Below are 23,290 nucleotides of genomic sequence, written 5' to 3'. Positions count from 1 at the left end.
GTTGATGATAAGATTGACAAAAAAGAGGACCATAATGATGAAAAGGATCCTAGCAAAGCTGTTAGTAAGTATATATTAGTGTATATAATAATGATGAATATGAATGTATTTATGTCGTTCTTTCTTCTTCCTTTTTTTTTTAGGTGAAGCAGCGGCTAGAATTAATGCCATGTTAGCACAAAAGGGAATCCCCTTAGATGAAAAATCTGTTAGCAAAGCTGATGGTGAATTCGTAAAAGATATTACAATTAATGATCTAAAAAATAGATACATGTTGACGAGAGGAGCTACACAAACACAAATACAACAAGAAACAGGAGCAGGTATTATATGATCAGAGTGTTATATCTTCTTTAAAATAGTTGACTTACTTTTATAATGGGATAGATGTAATTACTCGTGGAAAGTATTATCCTGATGTATCATTAGCAACAGATAAAGAACCCCCACTTTATTTACATATTACAGCCTCTACTAAAGAATCGTTAGATAAAGCAGTTAAAAAGATTCAAGAATTAATTGAAACAACCCAAGTACCTACACTAGCAACCGGTATATTTAACAAAGATGAAAAGCCTGATGCACATAAAAGAAAGTTTTTTGAAAAAAGATTACCCGTTGATATTCAAGGCACACCTCATTTTAACTTGAGAGCTAAAATTGTTGGACCAAATGGTGCATTTGTTAAACATATTCAACAAGAAACAGGGTGTCGAGTTCAATTGAAGGGAAGAGGTTCTGGTTTCTATGAAGCCAGTACAGGTGTTGAATCAGATGAGCCTTTACATGTTCATATTTCGTAAGTATTATATATGCAATTACTTTATATTGTAATATTATACTTATTTCTTTTTTCTTTTAAAAAAAAATATATATTTATAGATGTTTAAGAGAAGAAGGCTTGGAAGCTGGTATAAAACTAACACAGGATTTACTTGATACTGTTAAAGCAGAAGCAGAAAGAGGACCTCCACAAAATTATGGTTATGTAAGAGGAGCATATCCTGCACCTGCTCGTGGAGGTTATAATGGGGTAAGTTTCACTGTTAAGAATAATAAAATTCAATACTATAATATATACAAATGTATATCTATATATCTATCTATATATGTATATATATATAAAGAGAGTATATGTAGATAAAAACAATATTAATTGTACTAACATTCCGTAAACTTTCTCTTGCTAACTAATATTGATTCTTTTTTTTTTTCTTTTTCTTTTTCCTTTTTTTTTTGCATTTAAATTATACAGTATAGTAGTCCTTATAATGGGTATAGTCAGCCATCTACAACAGCAACATCAACACCTAATTCAGATGCATCGGGTTCTACACCAGGAGGATATGATTATGAAGCTTATAATAACTATTATAGCAGTTATTATGGACAGGGATATCAGCAATATGATCCTAATAGTTACTATAATTATTATGGATATTCATCCACAGATTCTACAGCTACTCCACCTCCTCCACCAGCAGCTTCTACTACTGCTGATAGTAGTAATTCTACTACGGCTGCTACAGCTGCAATTCCACCTCCACCTCCACCTCCATCTTCTGCTACTACTCCGCCACCACCACCTCCCCCTCCTTCATCATCTAATTAATTATATAGAAACAGAAAAGTTTCAAGTTAAAAAGAAAGATAAGACAAATAATATATAATTAATCATTAACTTATATATTACATTTACTTTTTTTTTAAAAAAAAAATATATAACATAACATAATAATAATAAAAAAAACAAAGCGAATATTTAACCGACCATGCATTATCATTTTGATACTATTAGTTTTTTTTTTCGCATGCTAAAAAAAAAGCTGACTAAAAAATGAATTTTAGATTTGAAATCTTCCTTTTTTCTTTTTCTTTTTCTTTTTTTTTTAATAAAACAAGAGAAATGGTATCTGTTATCCTTTCTGAAAATGCAACAACGGAAACCAAGTTTAAATATGGACTTGAATTAAAAAAAAACATGAATGCTTCTACCCCATCTTCAGCAAGCCAACAAAAAACACTTGTTAGAATTCAAGCTGCTGCTTTAAATCACCGGTAAATAGCATATATGGATATATATATGTATATATATATATGAATAAAGAGGTCGACTTATTCAAACATATATATATATATATATATATTTAGTGATATTTGGATTTTAAAGGGTATGTATGGTGGTATTAAATCAGGATCTGTTCTTGGATCCGATGCAGTTGGTTATATAGTGAATACACAAGAACGTGTTTTAATCAATCCTGGTTATGGTTGGGAATCAGATGAGAGAGGTCCTGAAAATGATTTTTATATCTTGGGCTTATTACCTTTACCAGGTACATTAACTGAGGAACCCGTCTTATTTGATAGTAAGGATATTGTACCTTGTCCTCAACATCTTTCAACTGTTGAAGCTGCTGCTTTACCTTTAGCAGGTTTGACAGCTTATAGGTTAGAATCTTTTTTTTTTCTTCCTTTCTTTTTTTCTTTTTTTTTTTTTCTTTAATATTCACTGCGTATTCTATAGAGCTTTATTTACAAAAGGTTTAGTTAAAAAGGGAGATTATGTTCTCGTTACTGGCATTGGCGGTGGTGTTGCTCTATTTGCACTTCAATTTGCTGTTGCTGTTGGTGCACATGTTTACGTTACTTCATCTAGTCCCGAGAAAATTAAAAGGGCAATTGAATTAGGAGCTAAAGGAGGCATTAATTATAAAGATGGTATTATTATTTGCATTTCATTTTCTTAGAGAGAGAGAGAGTGTGAGTGTGTGTATGTGTGTGTGTATAAGATAGGAATTATCTTTATATATAATACTCACATTTTTTTTTTATATGTATTCTAGAAAATTGTATCGCAGAGTTAAAGAAATTATTAGGTAAAAACCTTTTGTCTACAGTGATTGATGGTGCAGGTGGGCCTCTTTATAAACAATTTCATAAAGTAATGAAAGAAGGTGGTATAATTGTTAATTATGGTCAGACTGCAGATACAAGTGGTATCCATTATATGATGTCACTTGTTGTAAAGAATATCGAACTTCGTGGATCTACTATGGGTTCTCGAAGAGAATTCAAGGAGATGGTTAAATTTGTAGAAGAAAAAAAAATTAAGCCCATTGTATCAAAAGTTTGGAATGGATTAAATAGCCAATCTATTGATGAGGCTATAGCTACAATGAGGTTATTATTATTATTATTATATGAATATAATACACTTACTTATTTTTCTGTATTTTAGTCAAGGAAATCAGTTTGGCAAACTGGTCATTCATTTCCCCCAAAATGACAGCCCAAGACTTTAAACAAGTCAATACGTTATGACATTAATTAAGTCTCTTGCTAATTCATTTGTATTTAAATTTTCCCTGTATGTCTTCTAAATGCTATTATATGGGCAAACGTTTATAGTTACATATATATATATATATATATATAAGCAAAAAGCTTATCAATTGATTATAGTGACTAAATTATCTAATAAAATTTGCATCATTTTATGGCATTTAATGGAAATATTTAGAATCTAGTATATAAAATTTTTGATCATTCACTGACAGCTCGCGACTTGGTCTTCTTTTTAAATGCCTGCCAAGATTCCTATTACTGAGATAGTTGTATCTATTAAAAAAAAAAAGGAATAGTTACTTTTTTAATCATTTCGTTTCTACTCATTCAGCAAGTATTATTATAAAAAAAAACAAAATCGTCTTTACCTTTGATGGAGTTCAAGTTTAGTCGTATTGTCGTTACTTTTACATATATTTTATTGAATAATATAGAAAGCGCACATGTTTGCTTAGTTATTATCATACATTTCATTGTTGAAACTATCCTTCATTCCGATTTTATAGATATATATATATTCTACATCTTGCCTTAATAGCCGTACCTACTTTTATTCAATATATATATATATATATATATACAATCATCTGCCTATCTTAATATTACAATTTTGTTTTATAGAATAGGTATAATTATAGCTGTTGCTTATTCTTTTGAACCTCAAATTTGAATTTAAACTTGCTGATATATATATATATATATATATATATATATATATATATATGTATATACTCTATTATTAATAGAATACATTACTTTTCATGTACCTATATATGTATATGCTTTTATTTATACTATACCTTACTCAATATATATATATATGATTTATATACTGATAAGTAATACAACTAATTATTTACGCTAATATGTCTCCTCGTTATCAGTATATACAACGACAAAACAAAAATAAATAAAAGTATGTAAAGAATATCTCTTCAAAGATATGCAATGTATATGCAGGAGCCTAGATTTATGTTAATGAAAATATTACACATCATTTTCATCTTCGGTAAGTATGTATTACACATTTATGTACAAAAAAAAATCTAATTATACTCAAGATAAAACTAGAGTTGCTTTCAATACATGTATAAAAAGTTATTATTTTTTAAATATATAAACATGTGCATGCTTTTTAGTAAAAATTCAGTACTTATTACTGTATCTTGAACAAACATATCTAAAGAGCAGTAATGATCTACTTTGGTAAAGTAACAGTATATAAAGGATATCATCTGATACTACTTGTATATACATATATGTATGTATCAGTTTTTGTGTGATATATAGGAACATGTACGATTGATATATGTACTTGTCATATAAATAGTTCATCATACTGCTTTTTTTTTTCACTACTTTGATAGTATAACCAAATAAATAAATAAAAAAATAAAAATAAAAATAAAAATACACATACACATACACATACACATACATACATACATACATATATATAAACTATCGAGATAGTGTATATATATACAAGTGAGTCAACCTGTCATTTGTTTAAACAAAAAAGGGCGTAATTGTAGTAAAATCAAAATATAGACAAAGATCAAAATTATATATTACAAGTTATAATAATGAAAATATTTTTTTTCACTGAAAAAGGAAAAAGAAAAGGGACGTTAGAAAGACATACATAAAAAAGATCAACTAGTCACATATAATAATAGGCACATGGTATCACTCGATTCATTCTATTTGATCCATGTATAATGTTTGAAGCAAACTTTCTTTTGAGTTGCCATACTGTATCCCTTTCATTTATCATGTAGCATCCATGTAAAACTGTTCAAACATTTAAAGTTGTTATTGTCTTTCTATTTATTTACCAAAGCACGCATACTTTATTTTGTATATAAAACCTGTTTTCATATCTTTTTCTATTTCTCCCACTCACTCACTCACTCACTCAATTATTACTCTAAACAGTTTAATACTGCCCCTTCCCTTACCTCTCCCACTTTCTCTTTCCTTTTTTAGGTCTGTTCACATTTTAGTAGCAATCTTTAAATAAATATTAAAAAGCATTAAAAGACCTGTATTTGATATTTCAATTATTTACATGTCTATAACCATTTTAAACATACACATTTATATACATATACATATACATATACATATACATATTTAAAGTGCTAATCGTAAGGTACATGTTATTATATCAAGAATTGGTAAACAATGATATAACATTCCATTTTAAAATAAAAAATGAAACTAAACAAAAAGAAAAAAAATACATTTAAAATGACAAACATAAAAATAAGAGTCTTCGTTTAATGCAATATTAATTTCGCTTTAATCACTCAAGTATGGGATAGACTTGCTTATATGTTTCTTATAATGTAATAACAAAGAATTTTTTTATGTCAGTTACGCATATTGTCATTTTAAATAATGTTGAAGCTTGTCTGTATATTACACAGAAAATAAAGGAGGGGGATCAAGAGTAGGATTTTTTCGTATTAACAATGAATGCAGATCAAGTAAACTGGCTTATTTAATTTAAAGTTAACGCTACTAAATATAATTGGATTGTATATTTCACACATTTTATGTTCGTTCGTTAGAATACATAGAAGAGGAGGTATCGTAGGTCACTCAAAACCAACAAAAAACAATTTTTTTTTATATTATTAATATTACTGAGTGAAGGAGGCAGATATCAAAGAAGAATAGAGTATATGAAGAAATAGGGTAAAAAAAAAAAGTTCTCATCTTATTCTGCACAATAATGAAACAAATTAAAAACAAAAAGTAAATTGACTGCAGGTGTTTTGGGTAAAACAAACCTCTTTTATGACAATGATATACCTTTCTCTTATCAACTAATTCTAATTCTGTCTTCCACTCTCCTATTTTACTTCTTGCACTCACGCGCATAACTAACTAATTTTGACTTTACCCCCTTGCTTCTCTCTCTCTCTCTCTCTCTCTTTTTTTTTTTTTTTTTTTTTTTTTTTTTTTTTTTTTTTTTTTTTTTTTTTTTTTTTTTTTTTTTTTTTTTTTTTTTTTTTACTTCTTTATATTCTTGATTTAATATCTCCTTTATTTTTTTTTCATATAAAACATTCATCTTTTTTTCTTTCTTCCTTTCTTTCTTTCCTTATCTCTTCTTTCTTCAATCCTTTTTTCTTTTCTTTTCTTTCGCGTGAAATTTGTCACCAAAGCTTCAAAAAAAAAAAATCAAAATAGATATAGACATTTATATATATGTATAGCATGAAGATCCAATTTTTAATATCTTATTTCATGGTGTTCCTTTTCGCTTTCACATCGGCAAGGCCTCTTACAGAAAGAGGATTGGCTGGTAATATTGTAAACACAGTTAAAAAGTTACTTCACCATGGTATTGGTACTTTTTTTGATCCTGAATCTGAAGGTGGAGCTCAAGGCGCTTGTGGACCTTATGCTGATGAAAATTCACAAATTGTAGCCATGGTAAGTTTCGTTTCTATATATCCCCTACCCTTCTCTCCCTCCTTTTTTTTTTTTAAATATTATTATATAAAAAATATAGAATGCTGTGCAATATGGCAATCTGAACAAGAAAAGTCATTGGTGTGGAAAGAAACTCAAGATTTGTAGTAAAGGTAAATGTACTATTGCTACTGTTACAGATGCTTGTCCTGCTTGTAAAAAAGGTAAATAGTTTCTCCTAGCCCATAAATATCATTTTACATATTTATGTGTATATATTCTAACATATAATATCAATAGGTTGTCTGGATCTTACACCTGCAGTTTGGGGACAACTCGAAAGTGATTACAACAAGGGCATTATTCCAATTGAATGGGATATTTATGATGGTGAAGATGATGAAAGTACATAAAAGAAAAAAAAAATGAGTTTACACATATTGTCTTTTTTTTTTTCATATCTCCCGCCTTTCCCTTTCTCCTCAATTACTCCCCTCTCCTTTTTTTTCATTTTTTTTTTTTAAAAAAAAAGAAGAAGCTCCTTATATTTTTACTAAAATACTTCTGTATTGTCTTTTAATATTATTTCTTTTTATGTCATCAATTAGTATATATTTATTAAAAAAAAAAGAGAAAGTTATATTTATATGTAACAGTAAAAGATTATCATATATAAAAGCATGTATAAAATATAAATGTATACACACACATACAAATAAACGTAATTTTTTTTTTTTCTTTTCAACTACTTCATTTAAATTGTAATATGTATTGTATATTAAAGTTTATATTTGTATTAACTTATATATATATATAGCTAAAAAAAAAAGGGCCTAATATAATGTAAAATAGGAGATATAAGTAAAGCTTCTTTTCATATTAAAATATAAAGAAATACAGATAGATTTGTTCATATTTATATTTTACACTTGTCTAATATGCACAATTAACACAGTATGGGTAAGAACTATATAAATTCAAGTTATATACATGTTAAAAAAGATATTGAATACTATGTATCCATTGTTTGTTTGTTTGTTTGTTTGTTTGTTTGTTTGTTTTTTTTTCCCTTACATTGCCAATAATGACACTTGGTAAATCAAATATATCACGTTTAATGGTAAAGCAAAATGTACAAGGAACAGAAGTTTGCTGAGGTGTTTTGACAATACAAGAGAATATACAAGATTTATCTGCATTGTCAAAAGCATGTGTAGCAAATTTTTCCCAATATTCAACTGCTGATTGACTATCCATTAACTGAAAAAAAAAAAGGAATGAATAAATATTCTAATTCTAATTCTAATTCTATAAAGTACCTCATAAATATAAATTCTCTTTCCTAACAACATGTCCTTTGTCCATTGAGTTAATAAAGAAAACTCTTTTCCAACTAAACATATCTCTCCTGTTCTTCTCCAAATTACCGTTGGTGTCCCCGAGAAGCTTATGAGCTTTTCATATTCTAATAAAGTACGTTGTATACATTTTTCCATGAATATTAAGTCCTCTTCAGTTAGATTCATAATCAATGCTAGAAAGGAGGGGCGAAAGTAGGCGAGTGCTCTACTGATCTTCATTAAATCATCATTACTCATCCTATAATAAATAATCATAATAAATAAATAAATAAATAAATAAATAAAAATTAGGTACATACTTATATTTAACTTACTTTTCTTTAACATATTGAATAAGATAATGAAACCCTTCGGCATAATTAAATGGACTTTCCACATTTTGATAAGCTTCTTTAGGTGTATATCCAATTCCTTTTCGTCTTCCTGTAATTCTTGCTTTCTTAACTGCGTTACTATTCGTAGTAGGTGATAATTTATTTTGTTGATATAATAAAAAGGAGGTAGTGTAAGGTTCTGCATAAATACTGGTAGGGGATTTGATAGTAGTAGTGTTAGTAGTTGAATAATGATGAATGATAGGTGTAGTAGTCATAGTAGCAGTAGTAGCAGTAGAAGTAGAAGTAGAAGTAGCAGTAGCAGTAGAAGTAGCAGCAGCAGAAGAAGAAGAAGAAGAAGTGGCAGTGGTGGTGGGTATTATGTTATTTGGAGATACTGTAAGTAATGGGTTCTGTAACATGTTACTTAAGAATCCGTATTCTAACTCTATTGCCTCTGAAACAAATCCAAGATTAGGAAGTGAGAAATCAAATAATAGATTGTTATCGTTGGTGTTAACTATAGAAGCTGTAATCGGTTCCATTACAGTATAGTGTTGTTGAGAATCTATATGTATATATAAATGATATAGCATTACATTTTATTTATACTAGTAAAAATGTATACCTATTGATGATAAGTCATTGTTATTATTAAGAGAGCTTGTTTGTACTGTTTGACGATCATTATCTAAAGTCAGAATAGGTGTACTACTGGTAGATGATGTATTTGAAAAAACTAAATACATACACATGTATAATATTAAAAGGCTACATTTATCATGTAATATAAAAGTATATACATATATATTTTTACATTCATCTTCAAGTATATCTTGTAAATATTTTGCTCTCTTTCTAACAGCATCTGCACATGTATTTGCCAAGTCTCTTTTTATACATCTCTGACAAGGTCTGGCTATATGATATGAAATGAATATGCATGTGAATATTATAAACAAAGAATAAACGAAGATGGATATAATAATTTACAATCATCACATGTCAAATGCGCCTATATAATATATTTCTATATATTAGATCGTAAGGAAGAAAAAAAAAGGCAATATGTAATAAATATATTATATACTCGTTGACAATGAAAACAAGCTCTAGAAGCCTTTTTCCTTTTATTTTCTAAGGTTGTTTCCTTATTGGTAGCTATATTAATAGTCATCACCAAAGAAAAAGAAGAAGAAGAAAAAAAAATAAAAATAAATATATATGTATATGTATATAAAGGAAACGAGAGAAAGGAAAAGAGGAAAAGTATAATAATAGAGTGAATCATTAAGTGCTTTTTTTTTGTTTTTTAAATGAAAAATGAGAGGAATTAGGGTACTGTAACACTATATTTTATCGTATCACAGTAAAGAAAGCCTAAGAAAAAAAAAAAAAAAAGGGAATTTTGATAGCCTACTCATTATGCAGACTAAACATAACATCTTACACTAATGAGTTCAAATGAAAGGATATATTATCTTCTTATACAGAATGAGTCTCATTAAAGGAATTAATTCTCATTTCTCTTTCTTCATACAATTCTTTTATTCGCTGTTGAAACATGAGCGCTAAATAATGAGTCATATTAACTATGCTTACACTCTGTCTTCTTCTTTTTTTTTTATAAATTAAAAATTGTTATTCAACAAGATTATAAGATAGAGTGTGCAGTGAATAAATCAATCGTAGTTTATAAAAGAAAAGTAAATCTTTTAATATGTAAAGCATTGATATGTGCAAGCACCTTTTTTTTTTTTTCCTTTTAAAAAATCAGTTATTGTTTGCTCTTTTTAAATATAAGGTTTTAATTGGACAACAGAAAAAAAAAAGGGCCAAGGTTTCATTTATTCATGTGACCACTCTTTTTTTTTTTTTTTTTTTTTTTTTTGTTTTTCTTTCCCTTTTTTCGAAAAAAAAAAAAAAAAAAATAATGGAGTTTGTTAAAGACCTCGAAGACCGTTTACTATTTGCTGTTCCAAAAAAGGGACGTATCTATCAAGCCTGTATTGATCTTTTAAAAGGATGCGATATTCATTTCAATAGAAGTTCACGACAAGATATTGCTCTTTGCACCAACTTGCCTATTGCCCTTATTTTTTTACCTGCCGCAGATATTGCCAAATATGTAGGTGAGGGTAACATTGATCTTGGTATCACTGGTCAAGATATTGTAGTTGAAAGTGAAGCTCAAGATAAGGTACGTGAAGTTGAAAAACTCGGGTTTGGTCAATGTCGTTTGGCGATTGAGGTACCTATGAAAGGTGAATGCCAAACTTTAGAATCCTTAGTTGGCAAGCGTATCGTTACGAGTTTCGTTCATTGTACCACCAAGTTATTTGAACCTTTGGATAAAAAGGCAGGTAAAAAGACAATCATTAAGCATGTTTCAGGTTCAGTTGAAGCTGCTTGTGCACTTGGTTTAGCTGACGGTATAGGTAATAACATTTATTGTTATTTTATTTTATTTTATTTTATTTTATTTTATTTTATTTATTTTGCTTACTTTATGATTAAGTTGATCTTGTTGAAACGGGTGAATCAATGCGTGCTGCTGGCCTTCATGACATTTATGATTTAATGGAAACCCAATCTGTACTTATTGCTAATAAGAAATCGAAACACACTGAATTGATTGAAAAGATTGCATCTCGTGTACGTGGTGTGATTACAGCCAACAAATATGTCTTGTGCACATATAATATTGAACGTGTTAATCTAGCAAATGCAATTCAAATTACACCTGGTCGTCTTGGTCCTACTGTTTCTTCTTTAGATTCTCTCGAGGGTTGGGTCGCTGTTTCAGCAATGATTAGCAAAAAGGAGAAAGGTGATATTTTAGATAGATTGACAGACTGTGGGGCAACCGATATCATGGTCACTCCTTTCACAAACTGTCGTGTATAAAAAGAACAGCATATTTCAATTTACACATAGAGATTTATACATGTATATTCATAGATTATTAAAATTTTAGACATTTTCTCTTTCTCTTTCTCGTATTTTTTTTTTTTTTTTTTTGTATACTATTTATATATATTTTATTTCATTTTATATATGTTATATATATGGAAAAAAGAAGAGAGAAAAAACAGGGAAAAAAAAAAGGAGGATACTCTTTTTAGTTTTTATTATTATTGTTGTTGTTTATATAACTTAAAGAGTACGGGTGACTTGCCAGACACGGATGATGTTATCAGAGTAACCAGAGAAGAGAGTAGCACCATCAGCACTCCAACAAACAGACAAACATTCGGGATCAGGGTTCTTTCTCTTACCCAATTGAGCGAACTCAGGACGAAGATCGTCAACAATAGTCTTGGATTCAAGATCCCAAATCTTAATACCGTTAGCGGTAGCAGCACAGAGCCAGTAACGGTTAGGAGAGAAGGTAAGGGCATGAACAACAGATCCAGCATCCAAAGAGTAAAGGTGCTTGGCATCGTTCAAATCCCAAAGCATAACAACACCATCCTTACCAGCAGAGGCACAGAGAGAACCATCAGGAGAAATGGTGACGGTGTTAACATAACCATTGTGACCAATGAAGTTAGTACGAAGCTTCATCTTGGTCAAATCCCAAACCTTAACAAGCTTATCCCAACCACCAGAGACGATGAGAGGGTTAGCAGGATTAGGAGAGAAACGAACACAAGAAACCCATTCGCTGTGACCATCTTCAGTGATGTTGTACTTGCATTCACCGAGGGTGTTCCACAACTTGATAGTCTTATCACGAGAACCAGAAACGATTTGACGGTTATCAGCAGAGAAGGAGACAGATAAGACATCATTAGTGTGACCAACGAAACGACGAGTAGTAGTACCGCTGTTCAAGTCCCAAAGACGGAGAGTCTTATCCCAAGAAGCGGACAAAGCGAATTGACCATCAGAAGAAATGGCAAGATCTTCAATGAAGTGAGAGTGACCGACGAGAGACTTACGAGGGACACCATAGTTCATTTCATCTCTATTTAATTTATGAATTAGTATAAAACACCACACACACACACACACACTATTATGTTGATTTAATGTACCTAGTAAGGTTCCAAACAATGATGGTCTTATCACGAGAGGCAGACAAAACCATATCAGGGGCCTCAGAAGTAGTGGCAATGGCAGTGACTATAGACAAGTAAGTAAATTATTGAGTCATTCAATTCTAATGAAGTTATTAAAGTAACTTACCCCAGTTACCGTGACCTATATAACGTTATAAATTCAATTTTTTAAGGAAAAAAAAAGAATAATTTAGTAATACAGATTTCAACATCGTTATTCAAATTAATGAAGAGAACATTATACACATATATAAATATAGTAAATAAAGAATACATCAAGTTATATGTAAATGGTTGAAATAAAGTTAGAACTGAAAATATGTAACCATAGTGTTTATACTGCATATTAGAATAGTCGCTGCCACATAAGTAATTTTATTGTCTAAAATAGTTGCTACATGCTTCTCGAGTTTTTTTTTTTTTTGAAGTATATCCCTCCTTTCCATCCATCCATCCATTTCAATAATTAATCGATTTTGAACACATATAACTTTTTGTAATCCTTTATCATGTTCTCTTCATTAATGTAAACTCACACACCTTCAAGTGTTCCGCGGAGAGTAAGAGTATCCATGTTGTCAGTTAGAAAAGAGAAGGATTCGCTATATTGCTTCTTCTTTCAATCATTTTGTTGGATTCTCTCTCCTCTAAAAAAAAAAAAAGCTAGGCGTCGTGGTTTGAAATGTTGAGATTCTCGGACAAATCAAACTCCTATTTGTTACTTGTATGCTGCAAAGAAAAAAAAAATTGCAGTCCTAAGCATTGTTGTTTTTGGGATGTAGAATTCTTCTACTCTCGTTATGCAGAAGTTTACAGTAGTTGAATTCTTGATTTTCTAAAATTCCTTAATATTTTAAGTGATACAACAAAAGTGGACGGTTTTTATTTTTATTTTATTTTTTAAAAGTTTATTTATTTTCTAATAATGTATTTCATATTTTAAATGAATTAAAAAAAAAATTATACATCTATAAATATATAAAAGAGCTTACGTCTACCTCTTTCTCTTATTTTATTTTTTTTTTTTTTGATCACTATGCCTTTATTTTATCAAAATTTCTGTTATTGTCTAGATTTTTATTTATTTTTATGAAAGAAAAAATTGTGACTATTCATTTTTTTTTAGTCATTTTTATATTTATAACTGTCACCTTTGACTTTTGAACTATTAAATAGAATTAGTCAGTTTAAAGTAGAAAGATAGAAATAAATGAAAAAAAAAAGATAATCGAAGTTACTGATGCTATTATTATCTACTATGTTTAAAAGGGTAACATGGATCACCTTTTTTATTGGTAAAATTTAGTCTCATCTACAATACAGTTTCATTTAATCAAGACGGATCAAAAGAGTTTTTTATTTATTATTATTTTAAACTCCGTTTAGTGTTGTTGTTGTTGTGTTTTGTTGCTTTTTTTTTGACAGATCTGTTTATATACTCTATATGAGGATGATATATATATATTTAGATACTTGTAGAATAAAAGATATGTCTAAAAAAGGAAAGAAAGAAAAAGGGAACAGCAGGAGTGAGAGGAAATAAAGTAAAGGTGCTGTATTTCATTTTATTTTTGTTTTCCGGTTTTCTCCAACATCAAAGCAAATAAAATCGACCGAAAATGTCTTGTCGAAATTATTATAATTTATAAGAAACATAACTCTTTAAATTTAAGCTGCCCCCCTCCCTTTTAAATTATACAGCATCTTGATCTTCTTTTCTTCTTTTCCTTTCTTTTCCTTTACTTTCTTGTTTAAAGATGAACTATTCAAGTGGTAAGTGAGACAAATGATTAAGTTTGCTTTATAATAAAATGATTAATAATCGTATTCATAGGCTGCTACTATCCTATTTACGGTAGAAATAACATGATTCGTAGAAATAATAAACCACCTTCCGCATTATTTGAATCAATGGAAAAATTAATTCATACATGCCATCATTTAGCATATACCTTGGAAACTACTTTAGTTGCTACTCACTCTGGGATAAACGCTATCTTACAACTAACAAATCGTTGTCATTCATTGGCTCATATTTTTGGATTATTTTCATTTTTACGATGGATAAAACAGAGATTATTATCATTACAAAATGGGGGAAAAGTACATAGAACTTCATTATTTTCAATACAAGAATTTCAAAAATATCAACATAATACATCATCAACAACAAAAGTATCCTTTGTGTTATTTATTGTATTAACCCTAGCACCCTTCGCCCTTCATCTAATCTCAACATATCAACAAAAAATGGAAAAAAAAGAAGAGAGAAAAAAGAAAATTCGTGGAAAATCTGTCAAAATAGATCCTAAAAAATTAGACTTTGCCCGGGCTTTATATCCTTTTCGTGCAGAATCACAAAATGAATTAAGTTTACAGCCTAATGATTTAATCGCTATTCTTTCTAAAGAGGATCCTCATTGGTGGCGAGGTAGATTAAAGAATGGTAGAATGGGCTACTTTCCTGCAAATCATGTTGAAATAATTGTAAAACATGCTACTGTCCCTTCATCAACCATAAATCGAAAAGAAATAGTAGTAGCGCCTTCAGCCTAAACATAGCATTTAATAGAATAGAATAGAATAGAATAGAATAGAATAGAATATTTGTATCATATTTATATATTTCATCATATTCCCCTCCATACACACACATACACATACATACACATACACATACACACACATACACACACATACACACATATACATATACACATATAATAATAATAATACAATCTACAGTTTATTTATTGCCTTTTAATACTAGTATACTAGAGAGGAGGCAATAATAAGATAGATTAGATTCCCTTTTTTTTTTACTTTATTTTGTTGCATCTTCTCTGGGGTATACATGCATGCTGTCAAAGACAAAGCAGAACTATCAAAGCCTAGTAGTCGTGTATATTAGTTTCAAGTTTATAGAAACCTAAATGCAATAAGTAGCTGGACTACATTACTCTCTCTTTCTCTAATAAATTCAACAAACACCTTCAATTTCAAGCTTGCAGTAGTTAGTTCGTATCCTGAAACAAGCAGCTTTATATTCTTATCCCAAAATTATAAAGGGGGATAAATGAGATACGAAAGCAAGACAAAGAACATTATCCCCAGAAAAGCTTTAAATGAGCTTATAACTTCATATTTCCTGAAGAGGCTTTTATTTTCTTTTTATCCTACTCTACTTCAGTCTATCTTTAACATTAAATATACTCTTTAAGAGCCCACTATAAAATAGTATGATTTATTCAGTTTTATTATTATTTGATAAATATCATAAAGTAACAGAGACTTTAATAATAAAGCAATGGTGTATAGTTATTTTTTCTTGTTATTTTCAAATATTAATCTCTTTTCATAGAATTCAATCAGCTAAACACATAATGTTATAAGTAAACATAAATGATAAAACATGTCTAATTAGTTACCTTCATAGGGCATCTCTTTGCAATAACAGATGTCTTGTATTTAGCTATTTTACCATCAGACCTAAACAAGATTGTGTCAATTTAAATAAAAAATGAATATGGTATATACATAAGCAATAAAGTTACCATCGAGCAATAGCATATAATGTCTTGTCATCATCACTAAAGGGTCTAACATGCTCAATCTTTTTAATATTATCCCAATTGCCTTTAAGTCTGAAACTTTCATTTTCAATTTCAGTTTCAGAGTAATCTAATTCTTCGTCACTTTCATAATAATCGTCAACTTTTTTTTCTAAACACGTATACCAAATGTAAATTATAATGCATTTTCAAATATTAAAAAATAAAAGAAACCTTGAAAGAAAGAAAAAAACTACCTTTTTCCTCTTCTAAACTCTCTTCTTGGGATTCCTTTTCTTCTTGTGATTCCTTTATTTCTCCTTCTTCTTCTTCTTCCTCCTCTTCTTCTGATTTAATTTCACGTTGTCTAGTTGTTCTACTTCTTTTAGTGGGAGAATGACGATCAGCTTTTACTTTAGTGGTCTTTTTTGATTTTCCTTCTAACTGTTTAAAAACTTCCTCACGTTTTTGTTCCCCACCTCTAGTTGCCCAGTATTCATCGATTAAATCAGGAGCATTAGCTCTATTAGAATAAAATAGTTTAAGACATTTTATACATATTAAGTAGACTAAAATAAAAATAAGTTACACTGCATCGCTAGGTTCCCAAGTGTTGTCCTTTGCAGAATAGTTCTTCCATTTGATTAGATATTGAAGAGTTGGCTTTCTCTTTTTTTTTTTTTTCAGTAAATGCAAATTAAGATTAAACCATTTTTTCATTTTAGCTTACTTTTGATCCTTGATGAACAATACGATGAGACTCAATGTGTTCAACTTCATACTCTTCTTCAGATGAAGATGATTCGATTTGCTTTCGTTTGTTTGCGGTCATTTGAATATAAATGTGTATAATAAATAAATAAATAAATAAATAAAAAAAAAAAAAAAAAAAAAAAGTATAATTTTTTTTTTTCGCGTTCCCTATATTATGTATGAAAATAAACAACAATTATAAAAAAAAAAAAGTCCTTATTTTATTTATTAAAATCACTTGCATATCTGTGCATATAATTGCATTCACATACATTTTAACTTAGTAAACAGTTGACATATTGTATCTTGATTCCTCAAATTCTTTTATTTGCTGATCATGTAATCTATGATGACGGGCTCCATTTGTTAGACGTTTAGCATAAGCACTGACCACATAAGCAAAGTAGACCTTACATACCAAAGTTAGCTTAATATATATATATATATATATATGTGTGTGTGTGTATGTATGTATGTATGTATGTATGTATGTATGTATGCGTGTATAATGTACCTGTATTAATTGTATAATGAATACAAGACTTCCAAATAGAATTATTAAGTTTTTAATCATACTTTTACAGGCCTTTTCGTCTGCTGCATGTTCAGTAAATAAACCAGGATATTGTTTTACAGGCGAATAATAATTATATTCATTATTAAGCTGAACAGGTGTAATTTCTTGTTGAGGATTTCCAATACCAACAAAGCCAACAACTTGACATGAATTAACAAGTCGATTATAGTTGGAAATGATTAATATGAATGAAATAAGATAGATAAGGAATGATAAATCAACATTTATCCACACAATCACACTAAAGACCTTTGAAAATTTTCTTGACGACTACAATAAAAAATAAAAATAAATCTTTGTAACACCTCCTTAAGAATCATTGAAAAGAATAGTTACAAAACATGATCCAATAAGACCGCAAAACCCACAAAGACAAATGAAGACTGAAAATAATAAGTTTATGTAATACCACGGCCTTGCTGCTTGTCCTGAATAGAACACAATAGCTACACACACACACAAATACATGTTATACAGCAAATAAGTATTATAACCTACTTTATATGATTATTATTATACCATTTACACCCAAAAATCCAGTTGCAGAATAAAGAAAATAAATAGCCTTATATTTATTTATATCAGCAGTTTTTCATATTACAAATTTCTTCTCAAAATTAACTTACAAAAAACCAAATAGCAATAAAGAATGTCCCTAATCTTAAAGGAATGAGGCAACAGCACTTTTCTAAACCAAATCCCATCTTATATATATTTATAATAACTAGTAAAACGAAACGAAACGAAAAAAAAAGAGAGGAAAAGGAATGTAAACTAAAGAAGAAAAAAGAGAAAGAAAAAGGAAGAAAAGGATTGCAGTATAAGTTTTATTTGATTTTATTTTATTTTTATGTGTTCAAATTGTACTACGATAGCACTTGTATTTCTTGTCATCAACCAACATCTGCTCATTCCATCCAATACATTTCCAACAATTAAAGAATTGAGTAGGATCATACTTCTTTTTGATCTTTGCTAATCTTTCATAATTATCTCCCCAAAAGGATTGATGCCATACGGGCTCTAACAGATCTGCTTCATTAAAATAAGCCCCACTACCAGGTGTTAATCGACGGATAGGGTCTGCAGCTTTGCTAACACGCTTGATAATCTTCTTCCTAACAGACAGTGGTGTACTTTGCTTATATGTCTCTCCAAAAATTAAATGCCATACTGCTTTACGGAAAGCTGGCTGTACTGACGTCTCTCCTTTTGAGTCTTGTACATGAAAGGGTGTTACTGCCAAGATTTGAAAACTCATGGGTGGCAAGATATCAGAATGAGTTATACTTGCTCCCTCCATAATTGCATCCACCATCCTTGAGATCGTCTCGTTAGTTGCAAAGAGTTCACGTGGAATTAGACGAGAAGAGGTATGAACGGGTATACCGATGGGTAACTTTTTTGTATTTAATATATTCATATAAAATGGATAAAAGCCAGGTTGACTGGATGCATCCCATTGAATCTGATTATAGAATTTTGTATGCGGATTAGCGTTAACAAAATCAAAAAATGGCTTTACTGACGCGGCTGCAGCCTCTACAGAGAGACGTGGGTTACTATAAATAAATTCAATCCCCTTATCATGATATGTAAGGTAGCCACCCCATCCATCTTCTGCCCAATATGGTGCATAACGAGCAAATTCAAGGAAAAGGGCCCTTATAGCATGTGGTAGATCAGATGTGATGGCGACATGTAAAGTTTGAAGTTCAACATAAGGATGTGTCTTCACTGTGGCCTCTGTTACAACACCGAATGTACCTCCTCCTCCACCTCTAAGAGCCCAAAAGAGGTCAGGGTACTGACATGCGTTCACAGTAATAAAGGAGCCATTTGTGAGAACGACCTGAAGTTGAACAACTTGATCGACACCAAGACCCAATGTTGGAGTCAAGATCGAATGGCCGCCACCCTGTAACCAACCCCCTGTTGTGCTTACACCAGGTTGTGCGCCTCCTACAATGGTTACATTATATCTGTCTGCTGCCTGATAGGCATCGAGCCATTTTACACCACCGCCTAACGTAAAGAATCCATCTTGATGTGATAACTGCTTGTTGCAACCTTCAGGTTGGAATGAGGTATGAAATTCGATCCTTTGAAGTGAATGAGTCCAGACTGTAATCGAATCAGGGGAGGTACTCCTTCCTAAATAATCATGCCCAGAATTCTTAATATTAAATGCAATATGACGCTTTGCTGCAAACCTGATGACGGTTGCAATATCGTCAGGTGAAGTGGAATTAAGAGCATAATGAGGTAAACCACCTTGAGAACATGATGAAAGGTTATGATGTGATAAGAGGTCCTGTAGAGATAGCACATCAACAGGACAACTATTTACCATTTCACAATCCTCCCAATTTGTGTTTTGCATAGTGCCAATATAAGATTCACGCTGAATATCATCAAAGTATCCTTTCTTAAAGGCATCACATTGGTCTGGATCATGATGAGGGCCACTTTTATAGCAAGTTTCTCCAGGCCGAATAACTGCCACAAGATGACCATGTACAGTTTTATTCAAGTTATCCCATTCATACTGTGTTGGCCAACAACTTGAATCAGACGAAATACATGTATTGGAAGAGGACTTGTAGATAGAATCACTAGTGTTATATGTGTATTCGGACTGGGTTGTTGAACATGAAGATACAAGTAAAATAAACACTAAAATAAGATATTTTATTTTCATGTTTATTATATAATGAGAGAGGAAAAAAAAGAAAAAAAAAAGAAAAGAACAAAAGAACAAAAGAGAGTATACTAAAAGGGACATATAAAATTAACATATTATATATACTTGTGAATCATATGTGTAAACTTTTAACTTTTGCCTAGTTAAATAAAATGGCGTAGTATATTGCTACTTTTGAATGTATAATTCTACATGAATGATCCTTAGATATGCATACTATTTCGTATCCATATGATATATTACAAAGATGACCTCTTGGGCAGGTTGCACTGTAGGTATGCATCTAAACATTTAATCTTTGCAATATAAACATGTAAGACACCTGAAATCAACAAATTTGTGTATTTAGAAAGATAACAGAAAAAAAAAAAAAAAAAAAAAAAAAAAAAAAAAAAAGAGATAGCTTATAAATTATGTACATGATTTGAAATTTAAGTTTTATTAATACATACACAAATGTATCTCTTCCATAGTCTTTATTATTTGGTGATATAAGCTCATATAAATCGTCCTTCTATATCAAATATTATTCAACTTACTTGATGTGGTAAGGAATTGTATGTTATAACTAATGAATTATAATAATTGTTGATATAGATGAGCTATTACTGTATTTTTGTTGATTATATATTTACAAATGATATATAAATTAACTCTATTATACAGCTATTTCAGAAGAATAAGTAATATATCTGTTATAGATAGTCTTATGTATATTTACCCTATAATATTTAAAGTGAAACTACTACAGATATACACATCATATCTTTCATAATTGATAGTGTTAAATTACTATTTAAATATAACCTTTTTTTTTTCTGAAGTAATATTCTTGTTATAAACAGGGTTAATTCAATTATATGTTATAGAAGACTAGCGTATATTGTGAAGATACATAACTATTTGGTCCTTGATTGTCTTCAACATATTGATCCCTTATCATAAATTTTATATTAAAACTTTAATTTACGAAGTGTTTAAAGTTACTAATTTTTTTTTAAAAATCAAAAAAAAAAATTTTAATTGCTTAGTAAAAGGAAAATAGTTTTCCCATTGAATTCTAATTATTCATTTTATTTTATTTTTTTGTCTCCTTTTGTTGGTTGGTTACTTTTTTTTTTTTTTTTTTTTTTTTTTTTTTTTTTTTTTTTTATTCTGCTTTTTATCTTTTTCTTTCTTTTTTTTTTTTTTTTTTTTTATTTATTTATTTATTAAAGACAAATGTTTAATTTTTATCTTAACGAAAATCGAAAATTAAATATAGAAAATGATAAATTTGTAGCGGCGGAATATATTAAATCTGGTACAGTTATAGTTGTTCAAGCACCTTTAGCATCAGTTCCGTTACCTTCAAAACGTCATCAAAGATGTAATTATTGTCTTCGAAAAGCACAGCTTCAGTGCTGTTCTCGATGTCGATCTGCCTATTTTTGTAGTAATGAATGCTTTCGTAACGCCTGGCTTCATTTTCATCGAGTTCTTTGCGAGCCTCAAGAGACAGATATTTATAAAGACATCGATGCGGATCGGTGGTTATTGGAAAGGACAGCTTTGGTGTTACACAGTCATGATCGTCTGAATAAGCAGAATTCGTGTTCTCCGCCACCACCACCACCATCATCACTGTCATCATCATCACTGTCATCATCATCATTGTCATCATCATCATTGTCATCATCATCATTGTCATCATCATCGTTGTCATCATCATCGTTGTCATCATCATCATCATCATCATCGTCACCTCTACACTTATCACTACCCATCGCAATTCATGCCCTCAATTTACACGTCCCGGTCCATACTATTCAACAACAACAACATAATAATAATAATAATAATCAAACTGTTCAAGATGTGGCCGAATTTTTAAAACTTTTTGACTATCAGATCTCTCAGGAGGATTTGGATCTATTATGGCATCGAATCAAATTAAGTTCATTTCCTATTTTAGATACAGAACACCACTTGGATCAAGTGGCGATAGGAGTATACCCCGCGACATCTCTTCTTACTAACCACTCATGTTGTCCAAATGCAGCTCTACTCTATAAACAAAGTACACAATATATTGTTACTATAGAGGACATCTTACCGGGTGAGCCTATTACGATTGCTTATGTTGATCTCATCAATACGAGAGCCAGAAGAATGCAAAAGTTAAAGGAACGATTTGGCCCCCATTTTGAATGTCAGTGTATGCGTTGTCAGGGCGAATTATCTTGTCTGGATGCAGCCTTAGAGAAAGGTGAAGAATGTGGGTTAACCGAGGTGGAAGCAGTGGAACTCATGAGTCGATCTATCAAGACATGGTCTGTGCTGGATATGATCAAGCATGCTCAAATGAGGGAAAAGGACAGTTGGTCATCTATTCAAGTACTAGAACCACCCCAATTTGCTCATTTTGTAAGTCGAATCGCAGCTCCTGATATCTTTTACGCCTTTGTAGAGGATAAAAAGTTGTTACCGAGGGAGAGTACCTATAGAGTGTTCTCAAAGGAAGATAGAGCTTATTTAAGACAATGTATCAAGATCGTCATCAATACCTTATTAACTGTCCCTCATACACCTGCATTCTCTTTAGCTACCATTCATGCTGCAGAGTCTCTTTTAATTGACCGAATTAAAAGGGGGAGCTGGGTCGAGGCATCTCGTTGTGCCTCCTATCTTATCGTTGTCTATCGTTTAATCTATCCTCCTCTACACCCAAAGGTCTCCTATCATACTCTCATTTTAGCAAGATCAAGCTGGAATGCCTTGGTGGAAATGGAATTAATCGGTGTAAATAAAAAATTGGAAAATATTTATGATGTCGGTACCGGGAATTGGATTGAAATAGCAAAGAATGCAATCGATACTACCTTTGGAAGAGATACAACCTTATGGAGAGATATTATTGAATTACAATGGGTCCATGATCGTGAACGAAAAGTGAAAAAATCCACCTCTTGATTTTTGATTCTTGATTCTTGATTTTTTTTTTATATAATAATGATGAAATATAATATAAGCATGGTATTAGCATATTCCCCCTCCCTCTTCTCTATTAATACGCATATTGTCATCTTTTTCTTAATAAATAATCTATAGTCATATACATGATGCTGTCTCTCTCTCTCTTTCAAAAAAAAAAAAAAAAAAAAAGATATTATATTTATTGAATAATTCATGTTTTGATAAAAGAAAACAATA

At 30.3% G+C, this 23,290-nt stretch overlaps 11 protein-coding genes across 11 annotated transcripts; 6 read left to right on the top strand and 5 right to left on the bottom strand.

Moving 5' to 3' along the window:
* Positions 1–103: 103 nt before the first annotated feature.
* Positions 104–1,612, top strand: BX663DRAFT_436087 (uncharacterized protein; the record flags this gene model as incomplete). Its single annotated transcript, XM_051523155.1, has 4 exons — positions 104–323; positions 388–799; positions 883–1,033; positions 1,256–1,612. The coding sequence occupies 4 exons, from the start codon at positions 104–106 to the stop codon at positions 1,610–1,612; spliced, it is 1,140 nt and encodes a 379-aa protein (XP_051382184.1).
* Positions 1,613–1,882: 270 nt separating this feature from the next.
* Positions 1,883–3,399, top strand: BX663DRAFT_512057 (uncharacterized protein). Its single transcript, XM_051527971.1, has 5 exons — positions 1,883–2,058; positions 2,152–2,451; positions 2,528–2,721; positions 2,847–3,183; positions 3,242–3,399. Exons 1-5 carry the CDS (start codon positions 1,907–1,909, stop codon positions 3,303–3,305), a joined length of 1,047 nt encoding a protein of 348 aa, XP_051382183.1. The 5' UTR covers positions 1,883–1,906; the 3' UTR covers positions 3,306–3,399.
* Positions 3,400–6,482: 3,083 nt separating this feature from the next.
* Positions 6,483–7,304, top strand: BX663DRAFT_512056 (RlpA-like double-psi beta-barrel-protein domain-containing protein-containing protein). Its single transcript, XM_051527970.1, has 3 exons — positions 6,483–6,795; positions 6,875–6,998; positions 7,075–7,304. The coding sequence occupies exons 1-3, from the start codon at positions 6,568–6,570 to the stop codon at positions 7,185–7,187; spliced, it is 465 nt and encodes a 154-aa protein (XP_051382182.1). The 5' UTR covers positions 6,483–6,567; the 3' UTR covers positions 7,188–7,304.
* Positions 7,305–7,603: 299 nt separating this feature from the next.
* On the bottom strand, positions 7,604–9,705 carry BX663DRAFT_512051 (uncharacterized protein). Its single transcript, XM_051527969.1, has 8 exons — positions 9,540–9,705; positions 9,443–9,464; positions 9,267–9,368; positions 9,078–9,188; positions 8,450–9,017; positions 8,094–8,373; positions 7,849–8,034; positions 7,604–7,741 (listed from the first exon to the last, which is right to left on the bottom strand). The coding sequence occupies exons 1-8, from the start codon at positions 9,624–9,626 to the stop codon at positions 7,721–7,723; spliced, it is 1,377 nt and encodes a 458-aa protein (XP_051382181.1). The 5' UTR covers positions 9,627–9,705; the 3' UTR covers positions 7,604–7,720.
* A 656-nt stretch (positions 9,706–10,361) lies between these two features.
* BX663DRAFT_512050 (ATP phosphoribosyltransferase) lies at positions 10,362–11,451 on the top strand. The gene is made up of 2 exons (XM_051527968.1): positions 10,362–10,887; positions 10,968–11,451. Exons 1-2 carry the CDS (start codon positions 10,383–10,385, stop codon positions 11,354–11,356), a joined length of 894 nt encoding a protein of 297 aa, XP_051382180.1. The 5' UTR covers positions 10,362–10,382; the 3' UTR covers positions 11,357–11,451.
* A 5-nt stretch (positions 11,452–11,456) lies between these two features.
* Positions 11,457–13,390, bottom strand: BX663DRAFT_84825 (guanine nucleotide-binding protein subunit beta-2-like 1). Its single transcript, XM_051532336.1, has 4 exons — positions 13,054–13,390; positions 12,641–12,655; positions 12,490–12,577; positions 11,457–12,419 (listed from the first exon to the last, which is right to left on the bottom strand). Exons 1-4 carry the CDS (start codon positions 13,085–13,087, stop codon positions 11,606–11,608), a joined length of 951 nt encoding a protein of 316 aa, XP_051382179.1. The 5' UTR covers positions 13,088–13,390; the 3' UTR covers positions 11,457–11,605.
* Positions 13,391–14,177: 787 nt separating this feature from the next.
* On the top strand, positions 14,178–15,218 carry BX663DRAFT_561767 (uncharacterized protein). Its single transcript, XM_051531941.1, has 2 exons — positions 14,178–14,286; positions 14,348–15,218. The coding sequence occupies exons 1-2, from the start codon at positions 14,271–14,273 to the stop codon at positions 15,067–15,069; spliced, it is 738 nt and encodes a 245-aa protein (XP_051382178.1). The 5' UTR covers positions 14,178–14,270; the 3' UTR covers positions 15,070–15,218.
* A 476-nt stretch (positions 15,219–15,694) lies between these two features.
* Positions 15,695–16,936, bottom strand: BX663DRAFT_561766 (uncharacterized protein). The gene is made up of 6 exons (XM_051531940.1): positions 16,795–16,936; positions 16,654–16,733; positions 16,322–16,587; positions 16,068–16,236; positions 15,942–16,002; positions 15,695–15,885 (listed from the first exon to the last, which is right to left on the bottom strand). Exons 1-6 carry the CDS (start codon positions 16,894–16,896, stop codon positions 15,832–15,834), a joined length of 732 nt encoding a protein of 243 aa, XP_051382177.1. The 5' UTR covers positions 16,897–16,936; the 3' UTR covers positions 15,695–15,831.
* A 51-nt stretch (positions 16,937–16,987) lies between these two features.
* Positions 16,988–18,213, bottom strand: BX663DRAFT_512041 (uncharacterized protein). The gene is made up of 5 exons (XM_051527967.1): positions 18,021–18,213; positions 17,914–17,959; positions 17,731–17,840; positions 17,332–17,664; positions 16,988–17,226 (listed from the first exon to the last, which is right to left on the bottom strand). Exons 1-5 carry the CDS (start codon positions 18,096–18,098, stop codon positions 17,098–17,100), a joined length of 696 nt encoding a protein of 231 aa, XP_051382176.1. The 5' UTR covers positions 18,099–18,213; the 3' UTR covers positions 16,988–17,097.
* On the bottom strand, positions 18,189–20,136 carry BX663DRAFT_512034 (uncharacterized protein). Its single transcript, XM_051527966.1, has one exon. The coding sequence runs from the start codon at positions 20,093–20,095 to the stop codon at positions 18,251–18,253; it is 1,845 nt and encodes a 614-aa protein (XP_051382175.1). The 5' UTR covers positions 20,096–20,136; the 3' UTR covers positions 18,189–18,250.
* Positions 20,137–21,319: 1,183 nt separating this feature from the next.
* Positions 21,320–23,050, top strand: BX663DRAFT_436112 (uncharacterized protein; the record flags this gene model as incomplete). The annotated part of the gene is made up of 2 exons (XM_051523161.1): positions 21,320–21,692; positions 21,954–23,050. 2 exons carry the CDS (start codon positions 21,320–21,322, stop codon positions 23,048–23,050), a joined length of 1,470 nt encoding a protein of 489 aa, XP_051382174.1.
* Between the last annotated feature and the right edge of the window lie 240 nt (positions 23,051–23,290).

Source organism: Cokeromyces recurvatus (genome assembly GCF_025118155.1).
Source record: "Cokeromyces recurvatus strain NRRL 2243 chromosome Unknown BX663scaffold_15, whole genome shotgun sequence".
NCBI lineage: Eukaryota > Fungi > Mucoromycota > Mucoromycetes > Mucorales > Mucoraceae > Cokeromyces > Cokeromyces recurvatus.
Note: the sequence above shows the minus strand (reverse complement) of the source record. Positions and strands in the feature narration are given on the sequence as shown.

Excerpts from the sequence above, each read along its gene's own strand:
- BX663DRAFT_512050 (XM_051527968.1), top strand. The coding sequence starts at position 10,383 with ATGGAGTTTGTTAAAGACCTCGAAGACCGTTTACTATTTGCTGTTCCA. Across the intron at positions 10,888-10,967 it reads TGGTTTAGCTGACGGTATAG|TTGATCTTGTTGAAACGGGT; the intron begins GTAATAACATTT and ends TTTATGATTAAG.
- BX663DRAFT_512041 (XM_051527967.1), bottom strand. The coding sequence starts at position 18,098 with ATGGGATTTGGTTTAGAAAAGTGCTGTTGCCTCATTCCTTTAAGATTA. Across the intron at positions 17,841-17,913 it reads TGGATTTTTGGGTGTAAATG|CTATTGTGTTCTATTCAGGA; the intron begins GTATAATAATAA and ends GTGTGTGTGTAG. Across the intron at positions 17,665-17,730 it reads GTCTTATTGGATCATGTTTT|TCGTCAAGAAAATTTTCAAA; the intron begins GTAACTATTCTT and ends TTTTTATTGTAG.
- BX663DRAFT_561766 (XM_051531940.1), bottom strand. The coding sequence starts at position 16,896 with ATGACCGCAAACAAACGAAAGCAAATCGAATCATCTTCATCTGAAGAA. Across the intron at positions 16,734-16,794 it reads TTGTTCATCAAGGATCAAAA|AGAAAGCCAACTCTTCAATA; the intron begins GTAAGCTAAAAT and ends AAAAAAAAAAAG. Across the intron at positions 15,886-15,941 it reads CAAAGAGATGCCCTATGAAG|CTGATTGAATTCTATGAAAA; the intron begins GTAACTAATTAG and ends TTATGTGTTTAG.
- BX663DRAFT_512051 (XM_051527969.1), bottom strand. The coding sequence starts at position 9,626 with ATGACTATTAATATAGCTACCAATAAGGAAACAACCTTAGAAAATAAA. Across the intron at positions 9,189-9,266 it reads AGATATACTTGAAGATGAAT|TTTTTTCAAATACATCATCT; the intron begins GTAAAAATATAT and ends GTATGTATTTAG. Across the intron at positions 9,018-9,077 it reads CAATGACTTATCATCAATAG|ATTCTCAACAACACTATACT; the intron begins GTATACATTTTT and ends ATATACATATAG.
- BX663DRAFT_84825 (XM_051532336.1), bottom strand. The coding sequence starts at position 13,087 with ATGGATACTCTTACTCTCCGCGGAACACTTGAAG. Across the intron at positions 12,420-12,489 it reads ATTGTTTGGAACCTTACTAG|AGATGAAATGAACTATGGTG; the intron begins GTACATTAAATC and ends TAAATTAAATAG.
- BX663DRAFT_512034 (XM_051527966.1), bottom strand. The coding sequence starts at position 20,095 with ATGAAAATAAAATATCTTATTTTAGTGTTTATTTTACTTGTATCTTCA.
- BX663DRAFT_512057 (XM_051527971.1), top strand. The coding sequence starts at position 1,907 with ATGGTATCTGTTATCCTTTCTGAAAATGCAACAACGGAAACCAAGTTT. Across the intron at positions 2,722-2,846 it reads AGGCATTAATTATAAAGATG|AAAATTGTATCGCAGAGTTA; the intron begins GTATTATTATTT and ends TATGTATTCTAG. Across the intron at positions 3,184-3,241 it reads GAGGCTATAGCTACAATGAG|TCAAGGAAATCAGTTTGGCA; the intron begins GTTATTATTATT and ends TCTGTATTTTAG.
- BX663DRAFT_512056 (XM_051527970.1), top strand. The coding sequence starts at position 6,568 with ATGTATAGCATGAAGATCCAATTTTTAATATCTTATTTCATGGTGTTC. Across the intron at positions 6,796-6,874 it reads ATTCACAAATTGTAGCCATG|AATGCTGTGCAATATGGCAA; the intron begins GTAAGTTTCGTT and ends TAAAAAATATAG. Across the intron at positions 6,999-7,074 it reads TTGTCCTGCTTGTAAAAAAG|GTTGTCTGGATCTTACACCT; the intron begins GTAAATAGTTTC and ends TAATATCAATAG.